The 23,206-nt window shown below is 35.9% G+C and overlaps 2 protein-coding genes and 1 non-coding gene across 3 annotated transcripts; 2 read left to right on the forward strand and 1 right to left on the reverse strand.

The window, feature by feature from the left end:
* Positions 1-374: 374 nt before the first annotated feature.
* LOC129944444 (integrator complex subunit 4) lies at positions 375-3,416 on the forward strand. The gene has a single exon (XM_056053874.1). The coding sequence runs from the start codon at positions 501-503 to the stop codon at positions 3,303-3,305; it is 2,805 nt and encodes a 934-aa protein (XP_055909849.1). The 5' UTR covers positions 375-500; the 3' UTR covers positions 3,306-3,416.
* LOC129944445 (zinc finger and SCAN domain-containing protein 2-like) lies at positions 3,400-21,397 on the reverse strand. Its single transcript, XM_056053875.1, has 6 exons — positions 20,801-21,397; positions 20,476-20,734; positions 20,320-20,412; positions 20,071-20,250; positions 19,487-20,009; positions 3,400-3,570 (listed from the first exon to the last, which is right to left on the reverse strand). Exons 1-6 carry the CDS (start codon positions 21,134-21,136, stop codon positions 3,492-3,494), a joined length of 1,470 nt encoding a protein of 489 aa, XP_055909850.1. The 5' UTR covers positions 21,137-21,397; the 3' UTR covers positions 3,400-3,491.
* Positions 18,125-18,196, forward strand: Trnat-cgu (transfer RNA threonine (anticodon CGU)). Its single transcript has one exon. It is a non-coding gene; the product is annotated as a tRNA-Thr (tRNA).
* Positions 21,398-23,206: the final 1,809 nt, after the last annotated feature.

A 23,206-nucleotide genomic window follows, 5' to 3' on the forward strand; every position in this document is an offset into this window, starting at 1 on the left:
CTATTTTGTATTATGTTTTTTCCACCTTATCAGTGAACAAAGCTTTTAATATATAAATTAGTTAATTGTCAAACATGTTTGATAACATTTTCATTATTTGAAATAATTGGGATTTCACAAAAATTCTTGTATTATTTAATTGTTTTCACTATGGGTCAAACTATTTTTAAAAAAATTACTCGTTACTCCTTTTACTTTTCGGCATATTTTATTTATAATTACAAAAAAAAAAAAAACAGATCAATCCCGAAAAAAAACAATTTTACTTACAAGGCACCCTGTAACATTTGCTTAACTGAATGCACTTTTCACCAAACTGTCATTTGTTAATTGACAACTGATAATTTCACCACAAAGCAAACATTTTGTTTTGGCAGAAAAGAAAACAGAAAAAACCACCCACAAAACGTTTATAAGATCGAACGAAACCATTTTATCTTCATTTCTTTAAAAGTTTTCATTTAATCAAGATAAGCACTGTAAACAAATAACCCAGTAAAATGTCAGTGGCCGTAAAGCGACAGCTTTCGGTTTCAGAAACCGTAGAAAACGCCATCAAAGTCCCAAAAAAGATTCGAATTCACGCGAAAACGACAGGAAGCCGAACACCATCTATCCTTGCCTCCTTGGAATTAGCCGCTTCAGCCAACAATAGCAAGGATCTCCTGGAAGTTCTGGTGAAAATTTGCGATGAACTTAATCTGGACGAAGCTCTACCAGAGCTCTACGATTGCATACGTAAACTAATTGAAATCTTCCGCCAAGAACCGGAGTCAACAATCCGCACTAAGATCTTGGGACTATTCGCGGATTTCGCCGAAGTGAAGGTCAGTGAAATCTTGAATGTTCTCATTGATGAAATCGTCAGTGTGCTGAAGAGTGAGAAGTCGGCGAAAGTCATCGCTCAGGGTTTGTATAGTTTGTTTAGGATTGGCACAACAGCTTCTTCGCACCTTCCATCGACTCATGTCACTAAGATGGGATTCTTTGCTCAAAGCCATATCACATCGGGTAATCTGAACACGCAAAAGAATGCTTTGCTGGTGCTGGGAGCATTCATTAGCCTTGCAGAAGCCAAGAAAGGTGTTCTCGATAATATCGCTCATTATGCGGACTCGCAGGACGCCGGAGTCAGAGCCCAGGCATTCAGATCGATATTGACGCTCGGCGAACGGGGAGCTGTGCTTCCGCATACGCTGTTCAGTCGGGCTGTCGCAGCAATGCAGGACGACTATGAATGTGTGAGGAAGGAAGCCCTACAGCTGGTCTTCGAGCTGGGCATTCGACATCCGGACTATGTGATCAACTTTAACGACGAGGAATTGCGTCTCATCGATGCTGCTTTTGGAAAGGTTTGCGGAGCACTTTGCGACCTCTCGATGCAGATTCGTACTCAGGCAGCCGAGTTGCTGGGCAACATGACGCAGGTCAGCTCGGAATTTCTCCATCAGACCCTTGACAAGAAGCTCATGAGTAATTTGCGTCGCAAAAAGAGCTTGCACGAACGCTCTAACGACCTCTTTGCCAGTGGGGAATGGTCCTCGGGCAAGCGTTGGGGTGATGACGCTCCCAAGGAACAACTTGAAGCTGCCTCTATATCCCTGATTGCTTCGGGTGCATGTGGAGCACTAGTTCACGGTCTTGAAGATGAATTCCTCGAGGTTCGGACAGCAGCCGTAGGTTCTATGTGTAAGCTTGCTGTCACCAACACTGATTTCGCAGTGACCTGCTTGGATTTCCTGGTCGATATGTTCAATGACGAAATCGAAGATGTCCGCTTGAAGGCCATCTACAGTCTGACTGCAATTTCGAGGCATATCATTCTGCGCGAAGACCAACTGGAAATTATGCTGAGTTCTCTAGAGGACTACTCGGTCGATGTTCGTGAAGGCCTCCACCTGATGTTGGGCGCTTGCAAAGTTTCCACACAATCTTGTTTGCTTATGGTCGTGAAGAAGCTTTTGGATGTGCTCTCGAAGTATCCTCAAGACAAACTCTCTGCTTTTGGGTGTATGAGGAAGGTTGGCCAGAAGCATGCCGACTTGTGTTTGGCAGTCACCACAGACTTGTTGCAGGATCATCCATTCTTCGATAGTTCCGAACGCGATGTCGAGGATCCCGAGTACATTTGCATCCTAATTATGTTATTCAACGCCGCAGAGCATCTGATGCCCATCATAAGTCTCTTTCCAGATGTGACACTTAAGCACTATGCATATCTGCGAGACACCATGCCAGATTTGGTGCCTCATCTACCGATTGAAGGTGCCTCCATTAAGAAGCCTCTTAAGATGACCGGATCGACGACTTCCCGTCAGTTTCTGGACACAATTCTTGAAAATATTCAGTCGTCCTTTGCAATCACAAGAAATCGTGTGCCTCTTCTAAAGACCGCACAGGAAAACCTCAATCGTTTGGGTGAGATTGATCCAGAGATGTTTGGAACGGCCAACTTTTTAGGAACTTTCCTGGCTGCCCAGATTCTCATCGAACAACTTCAAACCTTCACAACGTCACAAAGAAGTCGGACACCATTGAAAGAGTCTCTATCACAACTCATTCGGAATTGCTTGAAACTACAGAATTTCTTCTCGGGCCTGACCTACAGTGACATGTTGTTGGTGAAACAAATTTGTCTCAGAGCAAGTGCTCTGCATCTCGTGCTGATTGTCAAAGATCGTTCCCAAAGTGCCCTGGGTCCATGTCAATTGCTCCTGCATACAGCTGCGGATATAAGTAACTTTCTAACCGATGGCGTCGCTCCAGATCCATTTACTACTTCTCTGTTGAGTCAATTGTCGACAATATCAGATCCCAAGCCAGGAAGAGTATTCCGGGAAATTCTACCAATTGTTCAAATGGCCTCACCCGTAGTAACTCCACCCGCGAATGTAAACATCAAAATGTGCACAGCCCGTATTGTCGATCCCTGTCCGGACCAGACCCAGGACAATGCTATCAAAGTCACAGCTGGACTCATCGCTGCTTTGCCATTTGTGGCCGAATTTGGAAATCTTCAAGAAACCCAAAAACAAGAGATGCGAATCAAAATCAAATATCCAGACCAGAATGTCCATACTGTGGTTCCAAAACAAACGGACTTTAAGAAGATTATGACTGAAACTGGAGAACACGAAACCAACTGCAGATTAAGGACGACTATACTCTTGTCGCACAGTGTCTGGACTGAAGCTTCTTCGGTGGAGATAAGCATCTGTTTAGCTGTGCGACCGGGTACGGAATTGGAACTATGCAAACCAGCTAAGATATTATTCGCTCCCAAACCTGTACGAAGAGGAATTTGAATGCTCTTCCTTTTTATTCATTTTGAAAATGTTTACTTAAATTGTTAGATTTACATTTTTTTTTTTATTTTTTATTTTTAAATAAAAGATGAAATTTTGTAAAATAATTAACATTTATTGATGTTTGCTTTGAATATTTAAGATTTGAGTGTCTAAATCACACAATTGTGTTGTTTCAGTTTCCGTTCATAGGACTTCGTTTTCGTTTCGAGAATTTTCTTTCATCTTTGTAGACTTGTGCATGTTTTTCATATGACGGTTATATCTGAAAAAAAAAACAAAAAATATATGTAAAACATTAAGTAATAAAAGAAAAAGTTCAAAATGAATCAGAGAATTAGCGAGGTCAAGTTGTCTTCCTAATTTATTACAGATACCAATTGTTTGATATCCAGCAGGTGGCTGGGGCCCTACTAAGTAACTCAATTCTACAATGAAATTGCTCGAATTCAAAAAATTGGTACTATGAACCAACGAGAATCGAATAGTTCTAGGAGTGCCAACTATATTCTTATGAACTTTCAAATAAACGAAAGTAGAATTCAAAACATGGCAAAATCGAAAATAATCATTCTACATCATGTGTTTGCGAGCGAAGTTTTTTTCAAGGTGTAAGTAAAATGAAAAATATGAATTCCATCTAGCGCCCCAATTACACAGGGAATTCATGATTTTTGCCAAAAATAGCGTTTGGACTTTCGTTTCTCTTCCTCATTCATTTTAAAATGCATCATCAGCGGGCACATGACTCTTTCGATCGAAGTCAAAACTTCGGCAAGTTTTATTGGCAAGGTTTGCTGTGCAATTCCAGCGTTCTTGTCACCACCGATTTGGTTTTGGTAACCTCCTGTTGCCAAAATATTCAATGTTGCAGATAACCTAATGATTATCGGATGATATGGTTTTAAATAAGGACATAAATCGGTCTTTAGAATGACGATAGCTCTTAATAAAACTAAAACAAAAGTATATATTTTTCATTAAGAATATTGCAAATATTCTACAAGCTACAGGAACATTTTTCAAAAAAAAAAAAACACATACAATTTAGAAAAATACATAAAATCTTTATTTGAATTTTTTTTTCATTTTAATTTATTGAACCACACAAAATTTATATACATTTGGCTTATTTCCAACATAAATAATATTTAACAATAACTTAAATTAAAACATTTGTTGGCACAAAGGAGGCCTAATTTTATACATTGATGAATTACAAAAATTAACATGTGTTTAACATGAAGTCGATGGCTAAAAAAAGGGAGTCGATGCCGAGGTTCATCTCGGGTTGTTCAGTCCCGGTTGTCCTGATGGAGGTTGGATGGGTTTGGCGGCGTTCAGCCGCGGTAGTATGCTGACTCCAGGCCAGCATATAAGGAGACGTCGCACAGTAGGGCAGAACCACGAAGCTAGGAAGCTGAAATTTGGCACCAATTCTAATTATGCCAATGTTAATGCATAGTCAAAGTTTTTAATGGCCATTCCCATTTTTAGGGTTACCACCCATACAAAATTTTTTTCAGATTTCGAAAGTTACATAAACGGCTCCAAAATGTTAATAACACTTATTATACTATAAATTATTGTTATTCTAAGTGTTTTCTAATTAATTGCAATGCAAATTTTTCTAATAAAATAAAAAAAAATGTTTGCCACTTTTGAGATTTTTTATTTTTGGTTTGTGTTATTATTGTTACTAACTTCTTAATTTTTAAACACATTTATAATTACTTACAAATATACAATTATTATAGATTGAACTTAGATTTCTTCATCACTTTCCAACATTTCATCTTCATTTGGTAAGGGAGATATTTATAATTCAACGGCTTCCCGAGGCAGATGTTGTAGTTTTATTTTAGGGAGCTTTTGCATACTTGTCAAAACTGGATCTGATGATAGTAAAAAAAATTAAATATATCGGCATTAGTGTTTTCTCTGCTATTTTTCCTTGAATGATGCTCCCTATATTTTTTAAAATCTTTATTCCGGGCTTCTTGCGCTTCTTCACTGAGTTGCCCAATAGGTAATGAAGCATATGAAATTATCTCGTTCCCACGAATTAAATATTTATGGTCGGTAGGCGGCATACAGTACAAGGGATATTTTGAAACAAAATATTTTGCTGTTTCATGGGAAAAATGTCTAAATTTCAAAGAATTAACTTCATGGTTACATGAAACAACTATCATTATGGTATGTATTTTTTTAATTAAAACTAAATCAATTTGAGTAATTTCAGCGTTTTCGAAAAATCTTCTGGCCGTATTTCCATCATTGGAATTTCCAAATCCAGGCTTTGATTTGTCCACGATTAAACCTAAACGCTCTCGAAACCTTTTTTGAATTTCTTTTTTTGTTTCATTAACTATTTTCTTATGTTCTTCTCCTCTAATTTGCCTTTTTTGTATCTTAAATTTGTATGAGAGATGAAGAAGACATTCAAAAGACCGGATCCATTCATGCAACACGAATAAACCAAATTGTAAATGCTCCGTTTTTACTGGCCTTTGTATCATTTCTTCTACAAGATTAAATTCTTTTTGTGTGGCATGACAAATAAAGGGTGTCCCAAAATTAACGCAAGATTTGAATTAAATAGAAAACGCGGTTTTAGTCTTTTGATAGTTACATTTGTATTGACTCGTAAAGTACATAGGATAGGGTTATGTATGGAATAACACATCGGACAAATGGCCTCCACGGCTTTGCATGCACATCAAGGGCGGATCCAGACTTTTCATCAGGGGGGGGTCACACACTTAGATGAGTTTTTACTCACCCCTGAAAAATGTTCTATAATGTTTTGTAAAGGATGCTAACAAAATTTAATAATTGCTAAAATGACAACTTTAGCTATCAAATTATTTAGAAAGCATTTCAAGATTCGAACAGTTGTCTAAATATGCCATATTTAAGAGCTAAAATACAATAGCTTAGAAGGTTTTTGGTGCATTTCGCTCCGAAATGTAGGAAATTGTTTTGAAACGTTGCTGTATTCCAACAACAATACACACTTTTCTTGTTTTAATTTCTATTAATTCCAAGCACGCTGCAAAAATTTAAAAATCCAGAAAATGAGCGAAGATCTGAATGTAAAAAATATCGGGCTTTTTTTGACGTAGTTTTTTCGAACTTAATTTCCGCGGAATCTCTTATTACTTTCGTTATCAATCTGCTTATTTGGATCTTATAAAGGGGCTTACAAAACTTAAACATTGTAGAGACAAAAAGGTTCTTAGATTCAAGGTAATAGTTGTATTTATGAACATAATTTATCAAGAAATAATTAAATTAAAACAAAGTAAGGTAAGTAAACAAATAAGTTGGGAAGAAAAGTTTTGTAGCACTCACAAATAACACGTTTCAAAGCTTTTATATCAATAGATATGAAACGTTTATTATGTTTTTCAGTTAGCCATTAATTTAACAAAAGTGTCACTTGATTTTTTGGGACATTTGTATTACTGAAATTCATGTTTGAATCTCAGTTCTAGAGCATCCAAAACAAATTCACTTCAAAAAGTAGATTTATTTAATTTTTTAAGATCTTTTGTATTCAATAGAAAACCAGTCTTGAAAGAAATGAAATGCACGACTAGGTCGCAAGAACTTGATAATTTCTTCCAAAAAGTCTGTTTAAAAATATTGTCTATATTTTAAGATTTAAAAATGTACATACCTCTTCTATATAATTTAAATGCCATTTTATTTGTCAAAAAATCTAGATTAACCTATTTTTTCGAAAATCATTTTAAATTTTGTCTTAAAAATATTTCTGGTATAAGCACTAAATAAAGAGCTTATAAATATATTATCCCCTTTCTGAGATATCAAGTTTTGTAAAAAAAATTAGTATTTTATTTAAAATTAAAAAAAAATAAATTTTTTATCATAAAAAATCATCATCAATTTGATCGTTGACAAGAGCTTGCACAGAAAGAGAATAATTTTTGAAATCGTTTCATTAGTTCTTGAGAAATCTTAAAAACAAAATAAAGATTTTTTTGAGGGGTACCCTTCTGGAGCAATACGAAAATATGTTTTTGTTGTAGAAAGAAGCCAAATTAAGAACATACAATTTTGAGAAAGTTTTAGAAAATTCACATGTTTGAACCAAAAAATTTGTGTGGGGACTGCTGTTATTTTTTGTGTTAATGAAATGATAAAAACTCCCTACTTCTTAATTAATCTTAATTTCAATCAGAATTTGTTTGAACTGTTGGGGCCAGGCAAGACAGACAGACGGAAGGAATCTAGGTACCCACTTTTTTCGACTTCGTCGTAATGTCATATTTGATTAAAAACTCTAGTTTGAAATTGTTTACTAATGCAAAACTTGCTATATAGTTCCTATATGTCGCAGTAAAAATCACTTCAATAATCACTATTTACGTGTGTAAATAAAAGTAATAATAAAGTTGAAGGCTAGTTTAAGGAATTTAAAGGCAACTTAATATAAAATTTATAATCTCTTATTCAAGGTTTCTTCTTAAGAACTTAAATAACAGCTCTTTTTCTTAGAAACATTTCTTATGAAAATAATTTAAAGCAAATTGAGCGAAAATAAAAATTTGAGTTGTTTTTGACAGCAAACCACTTTTTGGTGAATGTCGTTAAATTACTAATACATCTTTAAATGAAATCTTTACTTATACAACTTAACTGTATAAGCTTTTTGGCTCATATGACCCCCCCCTGGATCGTCAATAGGTCAAAAGTTGATAAATTTGTGCTGTGTTTTTGAAATAGGGCTGAATATCCTATTCTAATTATGTATGTTTGGTTAGCAACAAAGTTTAAGGAAGTAAAATACAAATGTTGTTTTCGTGTACAAAAAAAAAAATAATTCAAAATAAAATGCGGGTCATATCCATTAACGCAATACGATTAGTTTTGAATTGAAGGAAATTCTTACGAAAAAGCATACAAATTATCTCCCAGGGGGGGGTCATGACCCCCCCCGTGGATCCGCCATTGATGCACATGCGCACTCTTTTGTTGAAATTTTCCATGACCATTCTGCATAAATGTGGCTGAATTTCGTTGATGCAGCGTTGAATCTCCTCCTTTAATGCAAGGGTGATTGTGGGCTTGTTGACATAGACTTGTGATTTCAAATAACCCCATAAAAAGAAGTCTAATGGTGTTAAATCACACGACCTAGGAGGCCAATTTTGATCACCGAAACGAGAGAGTACACGACCTGGAAATGCCTCATGCAGTAATTGAATTGTTTCACGGGCTGTATGACATGTGGCACCGTCTTGTTGAAACCACATATTGGACACATCAATATCATCCAATTTTGGCAGAAAGAACTGTGTAATCATGTCGCAATATCGAGCACCAGTAACAGTCACTGCTTGACCAGCATCATTTTTAAAAAAAAAAATATGGGCGAATTATGCCTCCAGGTCAAAAAAACAACCCAATCAGTCACGCGTTGTGGATGCATTTGTTTTTCGACAATCACATGTGGGTTCTCCGAACCCCAAATGCAGCAATTTTGGCGATTGACAAAGCCATCAAGATGAAAATGTGCTTCATCGCTTAGGATGATTTTGCTCGAAAAATCAGGGTCCATTTGTTGATGTTCAATAATCCATTCAACGAACTCTCTTCTTTGTCCATGGTCATTAGGCTTCAATTGTTGTGTTAATTGAATTTTGTAAGCATGAAGACACAGATCTTTAGTGAGTATACGCTGTAGAGAGGTTCTTGAAATTTGCAATTCTTATCCACGACGTCGAATTGAGGTTCCTGGATTGTCAGCAATACTCTCACGCACTGCTTCGACATTCACATTTGAACGGCTTGTTTTTGGACGACCAGTGTGTTTGGCGTCTCCAACGGATCCAGTATCCATGAATTTTTTAATTAATCTCTTTACAGTTGACGAAGTTAAAACACTATTCCGACCATATTTTGTATGAAATTTTCGAACTGCAGACGCCAAGCTTTCACTATTTTTGAAATATTCTTTAATAATGAAGACACGTTGTTCTATCATGTAACGCTCCATTTGTCATAACCCTATACTGTTAGCTGTCAAATTGCTATTTTTTCAGGGTTGCCAACACTTCACTGCACAAATGGCGGCAAATTCAAATCTTGCGTTAATTTTGGGACACCCTTTATAACATTTTTGGGAAGATGTGTTTCCCGAAATGGCATTACAAACTTTTCCGTCATAGTGAAGATCAAATTGTGTTGAATTGAAATTGTATTGCCACTTTCCCGGTAATTTCTGTGTCTACTCTTACCTTTTCAGCTACAGATACTGATGAGTTTTTTCTTAAAAATTAAATCTTTAAAGGCCTGCAATACCTGGTTGAGCTTGGACGAGGATTTTGCCATATTATTTTTGCACCAGATACTAAGCAAAGTGGAACTAGGCAAGTAAAAAAAACAACGGAATCATCTGCGTTCAATCCATGAAAGGCTTGCTTATATGAGCTGTGCCCAGAGCTTCCATCAAAGCCCCATTTAGAGAAAAAGCACACATTTTGCAACTCTTCGGTATTTAGTGTTTTAATCACGTCTTTTTGGACAGTTACCAAACGCTTAACTGTTAGGTTTAGCAAACTTTGCAAATCTGTACTCACACAAGTCTCCGAAACACTCATACATTCGGGATTGGGATAGCAGTTTTTTTTGCACTTTTTAACTATTTTGTACAAAGGAAATACTTTAAAAGCTTTTGATCTGATTATTTCATATTGGAAGCGAAATAAGTCTGCTGGGCTCTACACGACATTGACATTGACATTTGAATTTGTAAATTTTTACGTTTATACCGTTTTCAAAGGTACCAGAGCATTGAGTCCGCCTAACAACTTCTTCCTTTAAAAACTTTATTTGGCTATCCAATCCTTGGCAAACTGACATCCTCATTATATTGTTAAGGTCTTGCCTCGTTACCGATAACGTTTTGGATGTTGTTCGGCCTAAGATGTTTCAAAAATATTATAACTCTGGCCAGAAACATGTATTTTCAGAACATGACGTCACCAACAAAAACGAACGCTACACACAGGGGAACAAAATGTAGCAAAAAAATTTAACATATTCTGAAAGAAGACAAACCACAGAACAAAATGACGTATAGATCATATTGGGATTCCACAAAACGTGAACTTACTCTTCAATTGTGACGATCTCCACTGATCACGTGATGCAAAAAAAACTTTTTATGTCTCATTTCTAATTCTCTGTTATATCTCGGAGAGAAATAACGGTTATTTAAAATAAAGCTCAACTTCATAATTTGATTAAATGCCAGCTTTTTTGGATTTTACCCATTGTGCGGGTCCGGGTGTCGTTCCTAATTGGTCATCCTTCTCATTAATTGGTTAGGGTGGCTGTCGACTTTGGTGATTATTTTCCTTGCTGCCTGTGCAAGGAACTGGTCAAGTGGCTTGATTTCAACTTCTTCGTAGACTCTACGATTACTATAATGCTTCAGTCGTTGACGGTCGAATTGTAGATCAGTGCATATCCTTGGTATCTTTTTTTTCCATTGCAGTTTTTGACATGGTGAACTATATCGGAAAACTTTAGGTGATAACCTGTCTTAGCAGTTGTTTGTATATCAACAGTTTCGCGCAGTAGCTCATTGAAGTTTATTCCCAGGTATTTGGCGTTCTTCTTGGCTTTAATCCTTGATTCATCCGGGAACGTCAGAACAAGGTTTCGGACCACTGCCACCGATCTACAGCGGCCGTTGTTGGTGACGGGTCTCCGGAAGCATACCAGTTCAGATTTGGAGGTATTTATCCTTATTCCCCACTTCTGGTAGTACTCGTAAAGTCTGCTTATGTGTGCTTCTACTCTTCGGGCTGCGATTGTAGAAAACATGTAGGACGAATAGGTGAGTGAGTCATCCGCAAACAGCAGGTTCTCACAATCCGTTGGCACTGACTGGTCAGATGTCATCAGGCTGTAGACGAACGGTCCAAGTTTCGATCCTTGGGCGACTTCAGCCTTTACGTCTCTAATTGTGACTTGCAACTATTTATTTCTACGAAGAAGTTTCTGAAAGAAAGAAAACAAAATTTGTATTATTGGCTGTGGGATATTAAAAAATTGGAGCCTATGGATGAGGGCCTCAATCTATATGCTGTCGAAAGCTTTCTCGACATCCAGAATGCATCCAACTGTGGCTCGGAGGCTATTGAGAGCAGCGGTGACGTCGGACTGAAATTTTAGAACTAGATGGATCGTTGAGTGAGCTTGTCGGAATCCAAACTGCATGTCAGGAATGATGCTATGCTCGTTGCAGAATTTCTTGAGTTTCCTTAAAATGACTTTTTCCAGAATTTTGCTGATGTTGTTGAGAAGTGAAACAGGCATGTAGTTGGAGATCATATTGGTACTGCCTTTTTTCGGAATTGCCACTACTTTGGCTGTCTTCCACTTTTTTGGAAAGTAACCCTTGTTGATGCAGTTATTTATGATAATAGTCAAGATTATCATAAAAACTTGCGGAAGTCTTTTCAGGACATAGTTGGAAATCCTGTCCATTCCAGTTGACTTCTTCGGCTTTAAGTTGTAAATGATCTCAGCTATTTCCTCAGGATTGCAGAATTTATGGGTATTAACTGGTTTATCGGCCTTGCAGTTGTCGTGAAAATGAATGTTTGGCTGTTGAGTCAACTGGGTGGAGGTTTCTATTTACTTCAGAAAGGCTTGCTCCGTTGATGGTTTTGAAGTGAAACTCTGTTCAATGTGTTTGGCAAAAGCTTCCACTTTGTCATTCGTTGAAGTTAGCTCGATGTTGTTGCTCATCATGACTTCCGGCAGTGGTTTGCTCCTACCGATGAGGCGGTTGATTTCCTTGAAGGCATGTGGTCCCGGGGTGCTGTGTGACATCATGTTGCAACGTCTTGTTAAAACCACATATCATGCAAGCCAAGCTCTTGCATTTTGGGCAAACAAAGTTGGATATTATCTCACGGGTCACGGTAGTGCTCACTATTCACAGTTACGTTACGATTTGCATCATCTTTGAAGAAGTACGGTGCAATGATGCCGCCAGCCATAAACCGCACCAAACTGTGACTTTTTCTGGATGCATTGGTAGCTCTTGCAATGCTTCTGGCTGATATTCACTCCAAATCGAAAATTCTGCTTATTTACGTACCCATTGAGCAAAAAATAAGCTTCGTTGCTAAACACAATTTTAAATAGTAAAAAAGTGGATTTTCGGTCAACTTTCCAAGAGCCCATTCACCAAAAATTGTACGTTGCAGTAGGTCGTTCGGCTGCAATTCTTGCACCAGCTGACTGACCAAATGTTTGCAAAAGGCAAACTAAAAATTGGTCAGTCTAAATAAATATTAAATATCAGTGCTTGAGGCAAAACATTGAACTTTTATTAAAGCTTATATTTCGTCTAGTCTTACGCTGCTGAGGGATTTGGGTGGAATATGAGTTGTGGGAAAGGTACAAATTTGGATAACGGCATTATTTCCCATCGTGTCAGCATTTATTTAAAATGTGTGTGCGATATATTGTCGGGTGTTGTTGTATTACTTAACATATACATATAAAGAATTGAGGCGAGCTTCAAGCTTGCTTCAACACCACATGTTAATGTAGTGGTCTACGAACAAACCCCCTCCTTGAAGCAATTGTTAATTTAATTTTTTTTATTGAATCTTATTTTATCATTTTATTAGTTTTAGTTAGTTTTTTTTTTAACTTTTGATTTTCACAAAACTTTCTTCTATTTGTTTGTTTTTTTATTTTTATTCTGACAGATATTCTTTCAGTGGTACCAATTTTTAAGTAAAAAAAATCTGGCTACTGTTCAATGCGTTTTCTTGGGAATTTTCTACAATATTATTTATAGAATGCCAAAAAAATTGATAGAGCAACTTTGTGTACGTGTGAACTATTGCGGTTGAGAAATTTTTTAAAAATTGTATTACATAGTTTTAGTGCACAGAGTGGTAAACCTGCCGAAGAATCGCGTTTTGCATATTTGATATTAAATTAAAATTAATCAATTTGCCTATTTTGCACCATGGAATATTTTTGATTTATTTTACCGATGGAAAACCTCTTTAATAACATTTGATTATCGATTTCTTTTGGATTTTTAAAAGAATATTTTGTTTTTTCAATTCGATACGAAAAGGGGTTAACATATTTTAAGGGAACTCAAATGCGAATGCATACCATAAATATTTAAAAATAAAAAGTTCTAACAGTCTGCGAACAAAAATTGAGTATTTTTCGAGAGATCAATGGAAATTTAAATGTTTGAAGAATATTTGCAAATCTTAAAATATAGATGCTATTTTTAAATACACTCTTTGGATACAGGATGAAGTTAGAACGATCCAGTGTTACATATTATTCTCTACCTATAGCAAGTTACTGCAATTGGTAACGATTTATCGAATTAAAAATTTTGTCAATTTTCAACTTTTAAAGGTCCCAAGAATTTAAATAAAAAAGTTTTTAGAAAAATGTCGGTGTAGAGGGTGTACGTACTTTCGCCCGTTTTGTTTCGTCGACCATATCTCAAGAACCAGTGGCCCATATCTCAAAAATTATTTAATTGCATTACATACTACTCAGCACATAAATTTACAAAGTAGAGAACACAACACCTTGAGCGACTAGACTATATAAGGTCATAACAACACAAGACAGAAGGACAGAACAGAAAGAACAACAAACAAAATGTACACAATTAAAAAAAATGTATGTACATATTTAGCTGCAAATTTGACAGCTCAACCACAATCGTTTTCATGTACACGAAGTTTATCATTTAGTAAATAAACTGTCAAACATTTTGGTGACTAAAATTTTTCGTCTGAATTAAACAAAACGTCATTGTGACTTTTAATTACAAAAATTTCACTTTTGTTAAAAAAAATACACAATATTCCGGATAATTCTAAAATTAGTAGAAAGCGACTTATTAATGATTCTGAATAAATCTAAAATAAGTAGAAAGCTATTTATTATATGATTGAATAAATTTATTTTTATTACTTATTTTACGCATCTTTGAATATTTACTTTTCAAATTTCAACTTTTAAAACCGAAAAGTTTATAAAAAATTGAAACAATATTTTTGTAAGCGCTTAAATTTATTTTTGAAGTTTAATATTTGACGTTTAACAAACGTCATGCGCATATGCGCGCAAAAGTAAACGTGCGAATACAAAGAATATCTTATACCGCCGATTAGATAAATATGCCCGACCCCGTCGTATTAAAAGCAAGCCCATATCATAATATTTCCTCCACCATGCTTCACTGTTTTTATAGTGCACCGTGGATCGATTTCTGCATTTTAGGGTCGTGTCACATACTCCCTACGACCCTTGGACCCAAAAAGAACGACTTTGATTTCATTGCTTCACAGAACATTCCTCCATTTCTCTTTTGCCTAATCTCTATGCGCTTTAACAAACTCCATTCTCCTGGCCACATGCCGTTTCGTCAAAAATGGTACCTTGCGTGGACTTTGGGGTGGTAACTTCGCTTATAAAAGACGTCTTCGTATTGTAACAGCGTTAACAGACAGTTCAAGTCCATTTCTTACAAAATTCAGAGAATTTTATAATCTAGAGCCTATGAAAGGGTTCTGTTTTGCTAACTGAATATTTTTTGTCAGTTCTTTCAGTAGTCATCCTTTTTGAGCCTAGCGTTTTCGTTTTATTGTGCCATTTTAAGGCGTTACTGGCCATTTTTGGTGAGTAGGCTTGGATGTCTTGAATATTTTGGTAGGTTTTTCCTTTCAAACGCAGTTTTCTAATAAGTTTTCGATTTTTTCGGTGCAGTGTCTTGACCGTCCCATTGTTTATTGTTGAGCTAATATTTATTATTTTTTATACGCTAGTATGTTACAAATACTTAAAACTTTAAAATAGTAAAATATTCACTTAACAAAAAATAAAAATAAAATGAATTGTTAACACTTTTTAATTATAAAATCAAAAGCACTGCTATTTTTATGAACACTCTATATCCAGAGAGTTTGAAATAATTGGTGTTCACCGGGAAAAGTAGGGTATAACTTCAAGCTTAAAGTCTCTAATATGATAACGAAGATTGTAAGAATTTCCGTTATTTAAATAATGGACAATCTAATAGAACGTGACCAGCACTGCTATTTTTATGAACACAACTGTAGATACGTGGGCAAAATTGCATTATGGCTATCTGCAGTAATTTCACAAACTTAAGTGAATTTTCGTTGGGTTTTTGACATAGCTTATGCCTATTAAGGCCCAACTATAATAGGCATAAGCAAACATAAGCTTATGTCAAAAACCCAACGATAATTCACTTAAGTTTGCGAAATTACTGCATAACCATAATGCAATTTTGCTCACGTATCTAAATGTCAGATTTTACTTATGCGGCAAGCGACTGGAATCGCTCTTGCTTAAGTGTGCTTAAGGTAACGAAACTGAGAAAAATTTAACGAAACGGAGCTAGACTCCATTATGTTCACTCGTATTGAGATTCTTTGTATTCGCACGTTTACTTATGCGCGCATATGCTAGCTTATGCCTATTATAGTTGGGCCTCAAGTCCCTTATTACACCTTGACTCACGACTCCTTATAAATTTGTATTCGGTGAGGAGAGCGCTATTACTCGTTTCGTACCCGTCAAATTTGAGAATTATTGTTTGTTTTGTTATGAATGCTCCTTCTTGTTGGCATTCATTTGTCTATAGTTTTTGAAGTTATTAAAATTTATAAAACTAAATTAATAGGATTTTGGAAATGGATTCTAAAAATTTATTAAAGCTGTTGAAGTTACACACTTTTCTACTAGACTATTACATTGGGCTGATCGGTGTGGACTGGGTGTTAACCCACACAAAACCGATCTGGTCTTATTTTCGAGGAGATACAAAATTCCATTTGTTAACCCTCCTTATATTAAAGGAATCCAATTAAAATTCTCAGACGAGGCTAAATACCTAGGTCTTGTCTTAGACAAAAAACTAAATTGGAAACGCAACGTACAGGAAAGAGTCAAAAAAGCTACTGTAGCTCTCTTTTCTTGCAAAAAAGCTGTTGGTAATAAATGGAGTTTACAGCCCAGAAGCACGCATTGGCTATACACATCGCTTATCAGACCGATTTTAACGTACGGTATGGCAGTATGGTGGACTGCTTTAGAGAAAGGTATATAAACAGGAATAAGTTAAATAAAGTCCAACGTTCAGCCTGCCTATGTATAAGCAGATCGCTTCGCACGACCCCGTCTACAGCACTGGACACCTTGCTCTATTTTACACCTCTTGACATATTTAGCAAACAAATAGATGCAAGCTTTGCTATTCGCCTCAATGCTTCGTCGCAGTGGACTAACAACAGCATTGGCCACTCCGTAATTCTAAGGTACTTAGAATCAATTCCAAAGCACACAGACTACACTATCCCCCAACTACAATTCGACAGAAACTTCCAGATTTCAATACGTACCAGATCTTTTTGGGAGGATAGGACATTCTTGGAGGATGAGTCAATCCATTTTTACACAGATGGCTCAAAAACCAAAGAAGGGGTTGGTGAAGGTGTGTACTCTGAACGACTGAAATTAAGTCTCTCATTCCGCCTTCCTAATCATTGTAGCGTGTTCCAGGCGGAACTTTTAGCGATTAAGGAAGTCTTGTCTTGGCTCAAAGAAAACGTGATATCAACATCTGATATATTTTCTCTATCAGCCAGGCCACTATCAAATCTCTGGACTCTGTCTCTACAAACTCTATAACAGTCCATAACTGTCGATCATCTCTAATGGAGATGGCGCAACAGTTTAATATTCACCTTTGCTGGGTGCTGGGCCATAGAGACAGGAAGAAACGGTTCTTCATCTTCTCTGCACATGCCCTGCTCTAGCTCGAAAACGCAAGAATTACCTAGGATAATTCTTCTTTAACGATCTAAACGATCTAAATCATATCGGTATAATCAGCCTCTCACGTTTCGTAAGGGACTCAAGCTGGTTCCATTGAGCTTAGGAGGAAGCCTCAAGATTCATGTGGTATCACAATGGGCCATTAAACTGGCCTAAGTGTGTCCGTTTCCATCTTGGACAGCCACTATAACCTAACCTAACCTACACACTTTTCTGGTTTTCAAACAAATTCGATGTTGTTTATACCAGCAACAAGAAAATCGAATGAGAAAGAAAAGCATGAAACGATTATGAGAAAAAAGAAATTTCATAGTGAGTCACTAAAAATTTGCCCACGACATTTTTTTTGCATTACGTTTTCTCACATCTGCTTTCTTTTTCGCACATCATGTGAGTCGTGAGGCATCGTGGTAATAGCAGACTAACTTATCATTTTGCACAATTTGCAAACTTATGACGTTGAGTGAATAAGTATCATTATTATCTTAATCTTATATCAATAAGCATCTGGGGACTGCCATAGATTGTAATAGATTCTATTGTATTCCATTTAATGGGTTTTCCATTTAATATAAATGTGGATTCATAGCGATTATTAAGGTATCTAAAGTATTTATTCTAAATAAAAACATTTTACTTAGAACACAGATAATAACAAAAAAAATAATAATTTAATTAAATCAACCCTTATCTTAAACATGATTCTTTTTGGTAAATATTTGAAGTCGAGATGAAAAATTAATCCTTTTAGAATTCAAGATAAAAATGTTTCAATCCCGGACTCTCAACAATGTGTTTTTTCGCTTTTTTCATTTTATCAATTTATTGTTCCATTGAGATTCCTAAACAACAACCCTGGTAAAATATAGGCTAAGATTGTGTTAGGCTTTTGGTAGCATCTCGCCAAACTAGCCCCTTTAGCTCAGTGGTAGAGCACTGGTCTCGTAAACCAGGGGTCGTGAGTTCAAACCTCACAGGGGGCAAGTTGAAATCGAGCTTTTTTTAGTTCTTTTTTTCAAATTTAATTAAATAATTCAATTCTAGATTATTTGAATTAAAAATAAATAAATGATTAAATTGACTATGAAAATGAAGTATAATGTAAGGCACCGAATAAAAAAGCACATAGTGTTGGGGAAGAAATTGAAAGGCAGCAAATTAAAGTGTCCGTCATTCGATTCGTGAATTAAACAAACCGAAGGAAAATACCTCGATATGTGAGATTTTCAATTGTGAAACTTGCTATAAAATTAAAAAATTTTTAACAAAAATATTCAAATAACCTGATTTAACCTCAAAATTATGTATTTTCGAAATTAAACATGTTGGATCCGTTGAGACGACTTGATACTCGTTACGATGAGTAGCATTTGGTATAATTTCAAGGAATTTAGGACAAAGTTATAAATAAAACAACATTTTTAGAGAAGCTAAAACTTTCTACTCTCTTAAAAGACTTAAAAAAGGGAACGAAATTTCCTTCAAATTTGAGAACGTAAATTATAGTTTTCAACAGTATTACTTGAAATTTGTTTACTTCGCGAATAACATTTTTAGCCACATAGGTTTGCAGCCTTTAAATGGACGTATTTCCTTAAAGCCTTAAAGGAATCTGTTGATGTAAAGCAAGAAAAACCACGTAAACTTGAACAAAGTAAAAATTAAAAAACAAAAATTTGCGGCCGTTTAACGATTGCAACAAAAACACTCTATATACTAGAGTGTTTTTGGATTGCAACTCTGTGTGTTTTTCGTTCTCAGTACATGTTGACAGTACATGTTACCCTTTCATTTTAAAAAAACTTAACCTTGGGTCAGTCGTTTCGAGAGAAAAGTTCTTCGTGTGATCTGCGGTCCCGTATGCATTGAAGGGGAGTGGAGGAGAAGATGGAACGACGAGCTGTACGGGCTGTACAGCGACGTAGACTTAGCCAGAAAGGTAAAAGTCCATCGACTAAAATGGCTGGGTCACGTAGAGCGCATGGAAACCAATGCTCCGGCCCGGAAAGTCTTCAAATCCACACCCATAGGAGAGCGCAGTAGAGGAAGGTGGCGCGGACAAATGGAAAGTGACCTCACCCTACTTGGAGCGCGGAACTGGGGACATCTAGCTGGATACCGAGCTAGATGGAGAAGTTTGTTGGGTGAGGCCCTAGTTCTCACAGGAATGTAGGGCCACCTTAAGTAAGTAAGTAAGTTACCTTGTATGTCATAGGATTGTGGTGGTAAAGAAGGGATTTTTTATTTTAATCTATATCACTTCAAAAACTTACCTATCTTTCGTCGAAAACTCCAGCCCACATTCTCCGCACTTAAATTGCTTTGTCGACATATGAACAAACCTATGCGTATTCAGCGATGACTTTTTCGTATAATTCTTGCCACAAATCTCACAGGTATGCTTCACTCCCATATGCGTATCCAGATGCCGATCCAAATGGCTTTTTTGTCTATAACGATTTGGACAATGTGTACACAAATAAGGACGCTCCCCCGTATGACTACGTCGATGCAGAATCAAATGTGAAGGCCGTGTGAATTTCTTAGAACACAAATTGCATTCAACAGTCTTGCCAGTATGGAGTGCAGCATGTGTTTTCATGATGGAAGCTTGAGTGAATGATTTTCCGCAGATTTCACATTTATACGGACGTTCGCCGGTGTGCCGTCTCAGATGGCATATCAAGGTACTTTTGGAAAAGAATCTTTCGTGACAATATTCACATTCATGATTGCGGATGTTTTCGTGTGTTTTCATATGATCTCGATGTCGGAATATTGTCGCATGACGTTTTGCTTTAGAGAAGTTTCGAGTTCAATTTCTATTGACTATTATTTTAAGAATGATTATACTTACGACACAAACTACAAGGGAAGTTCTTTTCTTTGGTGTGAACAAGATTGTGTGCAGCTAGTTTTTGTTTTGATGAGAAAAACTTTCCACATACCTCACAACACCAAGTTTTTAGAGGAGTTTGTTTTGCATGTTTTTTATTTGAGGATTCATCAGCATCGTAAATTTCTTGTGAGGAGTTTTCTGTTGTGCGATGTATAGAAAATAATTTTTCATTTTAAGTTGAATGATTTGAAAAAGTATAGATATTACCTTCTTTTGGTTCATTCAGTTTAAGGTTTCTTTCATCGTTTTCATCTTCGTAATGGACATCTTCAAAATCTTCTACAAATTCTCCATGAATGTCTGCAACAAAATGTAAATTTTAAGTTCAAGAGCTTAGGAATTCTTTTATTTAAGAGAACTAACATAGTTTTTCGTTTGTACTACTTGAATCATTAGCCTCGTTTGTAGATTCATCTTTTTGCAAATCAAAGCTTTCTTCAGGTACTTCTGCTTCAGTAAACGACTCAATATAACTTTGTTGTCCATCCTCTTCGATTAGTTCGACATTGACTTCTTCTTTCGCTGATAAAACCACGTATTGGGGTTCTTCATTCTCCAATTTTATATTGTCAATCTCTTCGATATATTCTTCTGTATAGTCTCTATCGGATTCATATTGGATCTGGAATTTGAGTTTTAAATTAATGAATTAAACAACCACCAAAGATGATGTACCTAATCTACTCACCTCTTTTAAATCTTGGTGTATGTTGTCATCTTCCTCATTTTGTGAGATGTTCTCTTGTTGAGGAGGCAAATCCTCCTTTTCTGTTGTGTGGCCAGCACAACCACGAAGTATTTGATCTGTTTCATAGGCAGTTTTAATGAAATCGTAAGCAGCTTGTAATGATCTTCCACAGGGAATGCAGATGTTTGTTGGGAAGTCATCGTTCAAGTTTGCTCTAAGTTTAGTGCAATAATTGAAAACCTCTAGCACTGTGGTATCGTTGAGAGGTGTATCGAGAGAAATGTACTGACGAGAGATTTCATTTAGACATGCACGACAAATAATAGTTGATTCCATAGTTTTTTTTTAACAGTTTTTATTTTATAATTTCAAATTTACTTTTATTTGTTGATATTTTTATTTTGTCATTTTGTGTTATGATAGGAAGGAGGCAAACGTCAAATTAATTATGGTGTAAAATGGACGAATTCAACACCAAATACGTGAGACTTTCGAGATTATTGGACTTGGTTTGAACAACAGTTGGACCTTTTGTAAATATATGCAGAATCGAGATGAAATGTATCCCCATTTTTGGAATTTGTCTTGTTAAATTTGATGAATAAATTGATTCAAACTTTGGTTACACACGTGCTTTGTTTTTTTTTTATTTATTTCTTTTTAATTATTAAAAACAATATTTAAATATGTATGAAGGATTTCTAGTTGTTTTGTTTTATTATAGTCTTTAAAAGTTCTTTCATATTCGAAAACACATAATTTCTTACATATCTTTTAAGTCAATTTCCACAATCGAACATAGGTATCAAAAACAACCCCATCGTGCCCATCGGCCAAACTGATAATTATTATGTATAAGATAAGTTTAACAATTGGTTAAGTTTATCTTCAAAGCACTATTCACATGATAACGACCAACGAAAGAACGAATATTCATCGATTTTGACATTTCTTTCACATGAGTTTTTAATTCGTCGCGAATAAAATTTTTATTATCACCGTGATCTGATCCGGATCAGATCATGATAATAAAACAGCATTGGATCATCATATTTTTTAGTATTTAAAGTTTGGTAGCAGGGTCAAATTCGTTCTTTCAAAAGTGACATTTCCAAGCAAAAAAATATAAATAAATACCCAAAATTTAAGCTGCTGTTTTTGATGTAAGTATTCATTTTAATTTGTATTTCTTTTCTCTATTAAAAACTTTTATAATTTGCAGTTTTTATTTGAAAGTGATGAAAGCGAAGAATCAAACAATTTAATTTTATCCCTATTGAATCTTATCGATGATGATTCAAGTTCCAGTTGTAGCTCCTTAAGTTCTGAAAATGTTCCTGCAAATCACCAAAGAATTAAAATCTTTTTGGAAATAATTGTAGTAGTTTTGAAATGACGGTGGGTTGTATATAACACTTTTAAGAATTTTGTATGATTTTCTCTCGAAATTCTTGGAAGTGTTACATACAACCCACCGTCATTTCAAAACTACTCTCTTCATTGAGATGGTTCACACGGTTCTGAATTATAATTTATGTCACCTAAGTGTTTCTTACAACCATTTTCAATTTAAAGAATGATTTCAAAAAATTCCCATGTAAAAGTATTTTCAACATTTTTTAATTCTCAACAAAAAAGTTGAAACAAATTTCTCCCATTTCTGCTGCAGGTTTCTCGATTTTATTTATATTTTTTGACATTTATTTATTTTTATTTTATTTTACATGTTATATTAATTACAGAAACATATCATTCAACTATTCCACCCAGGTTATCTTCTCAGCAGACTCCAAAATTGATCTGTTGTAAATACCCACTTTGAGCATTTTGTCAGGTTCGCGCGCACCAACAAGAGTGGTGCATTTGATCACCGTAGCGTCGAAAGATCTCTTGGCGTCGTTGAGATCTATTTGCTGACCGTCCTTATTGATCTGCCTGTCCGGTATATCACATGCGGCTAATATCTGAGTAACAGCAGACCCAAGTTCAGTGCCACTAATATTGGCGTAGAATCCCGTTGCAGGGAAACGTGTGGTTGCTCGAAAAAGGTTGTGTACCCTAAAGATGCGGTCGAAATTCGTTCTGAAATTATCTCGGTCGTTCTTCAGGTAAAAGCGCATGGACCTAGCGGAGTTAACCCAGTAGCGAATGTTTAATCCACTCGGATTCACAGAACAGATCCTTGAAGTCATCCCAACCATCATAATGAGGGACGACAGCCATGACTGGAACAGACAATGAAACTATCGGGTGCGGGACAGGATCTTCTGGTGGTGGTACAATTGGGTCAACTGAAGTTGCAGGTGTGTCTTGTTCAGGAGATTTCGAAGTCTGACGATTTCGCCGTGGAGCTTTGCCACCAAATGACTGCTCAACGCGTGAAGTTGACGAGGATGCGCGTTGTTT

This window comes from Eupeodes corollae, chromosome 2, assembly GCF_945859685.1.
Source record: "Eupeodes corollae chromosome 2, idEupCoro1.1, whole genome shotgun sequence".
NCBI classification, from domain to species: Eukaryota; Metazoa; Arthropoda; class Insecta; order Diptera; family Syrphidae; genus Eupeodes; species Eupeodes corollae.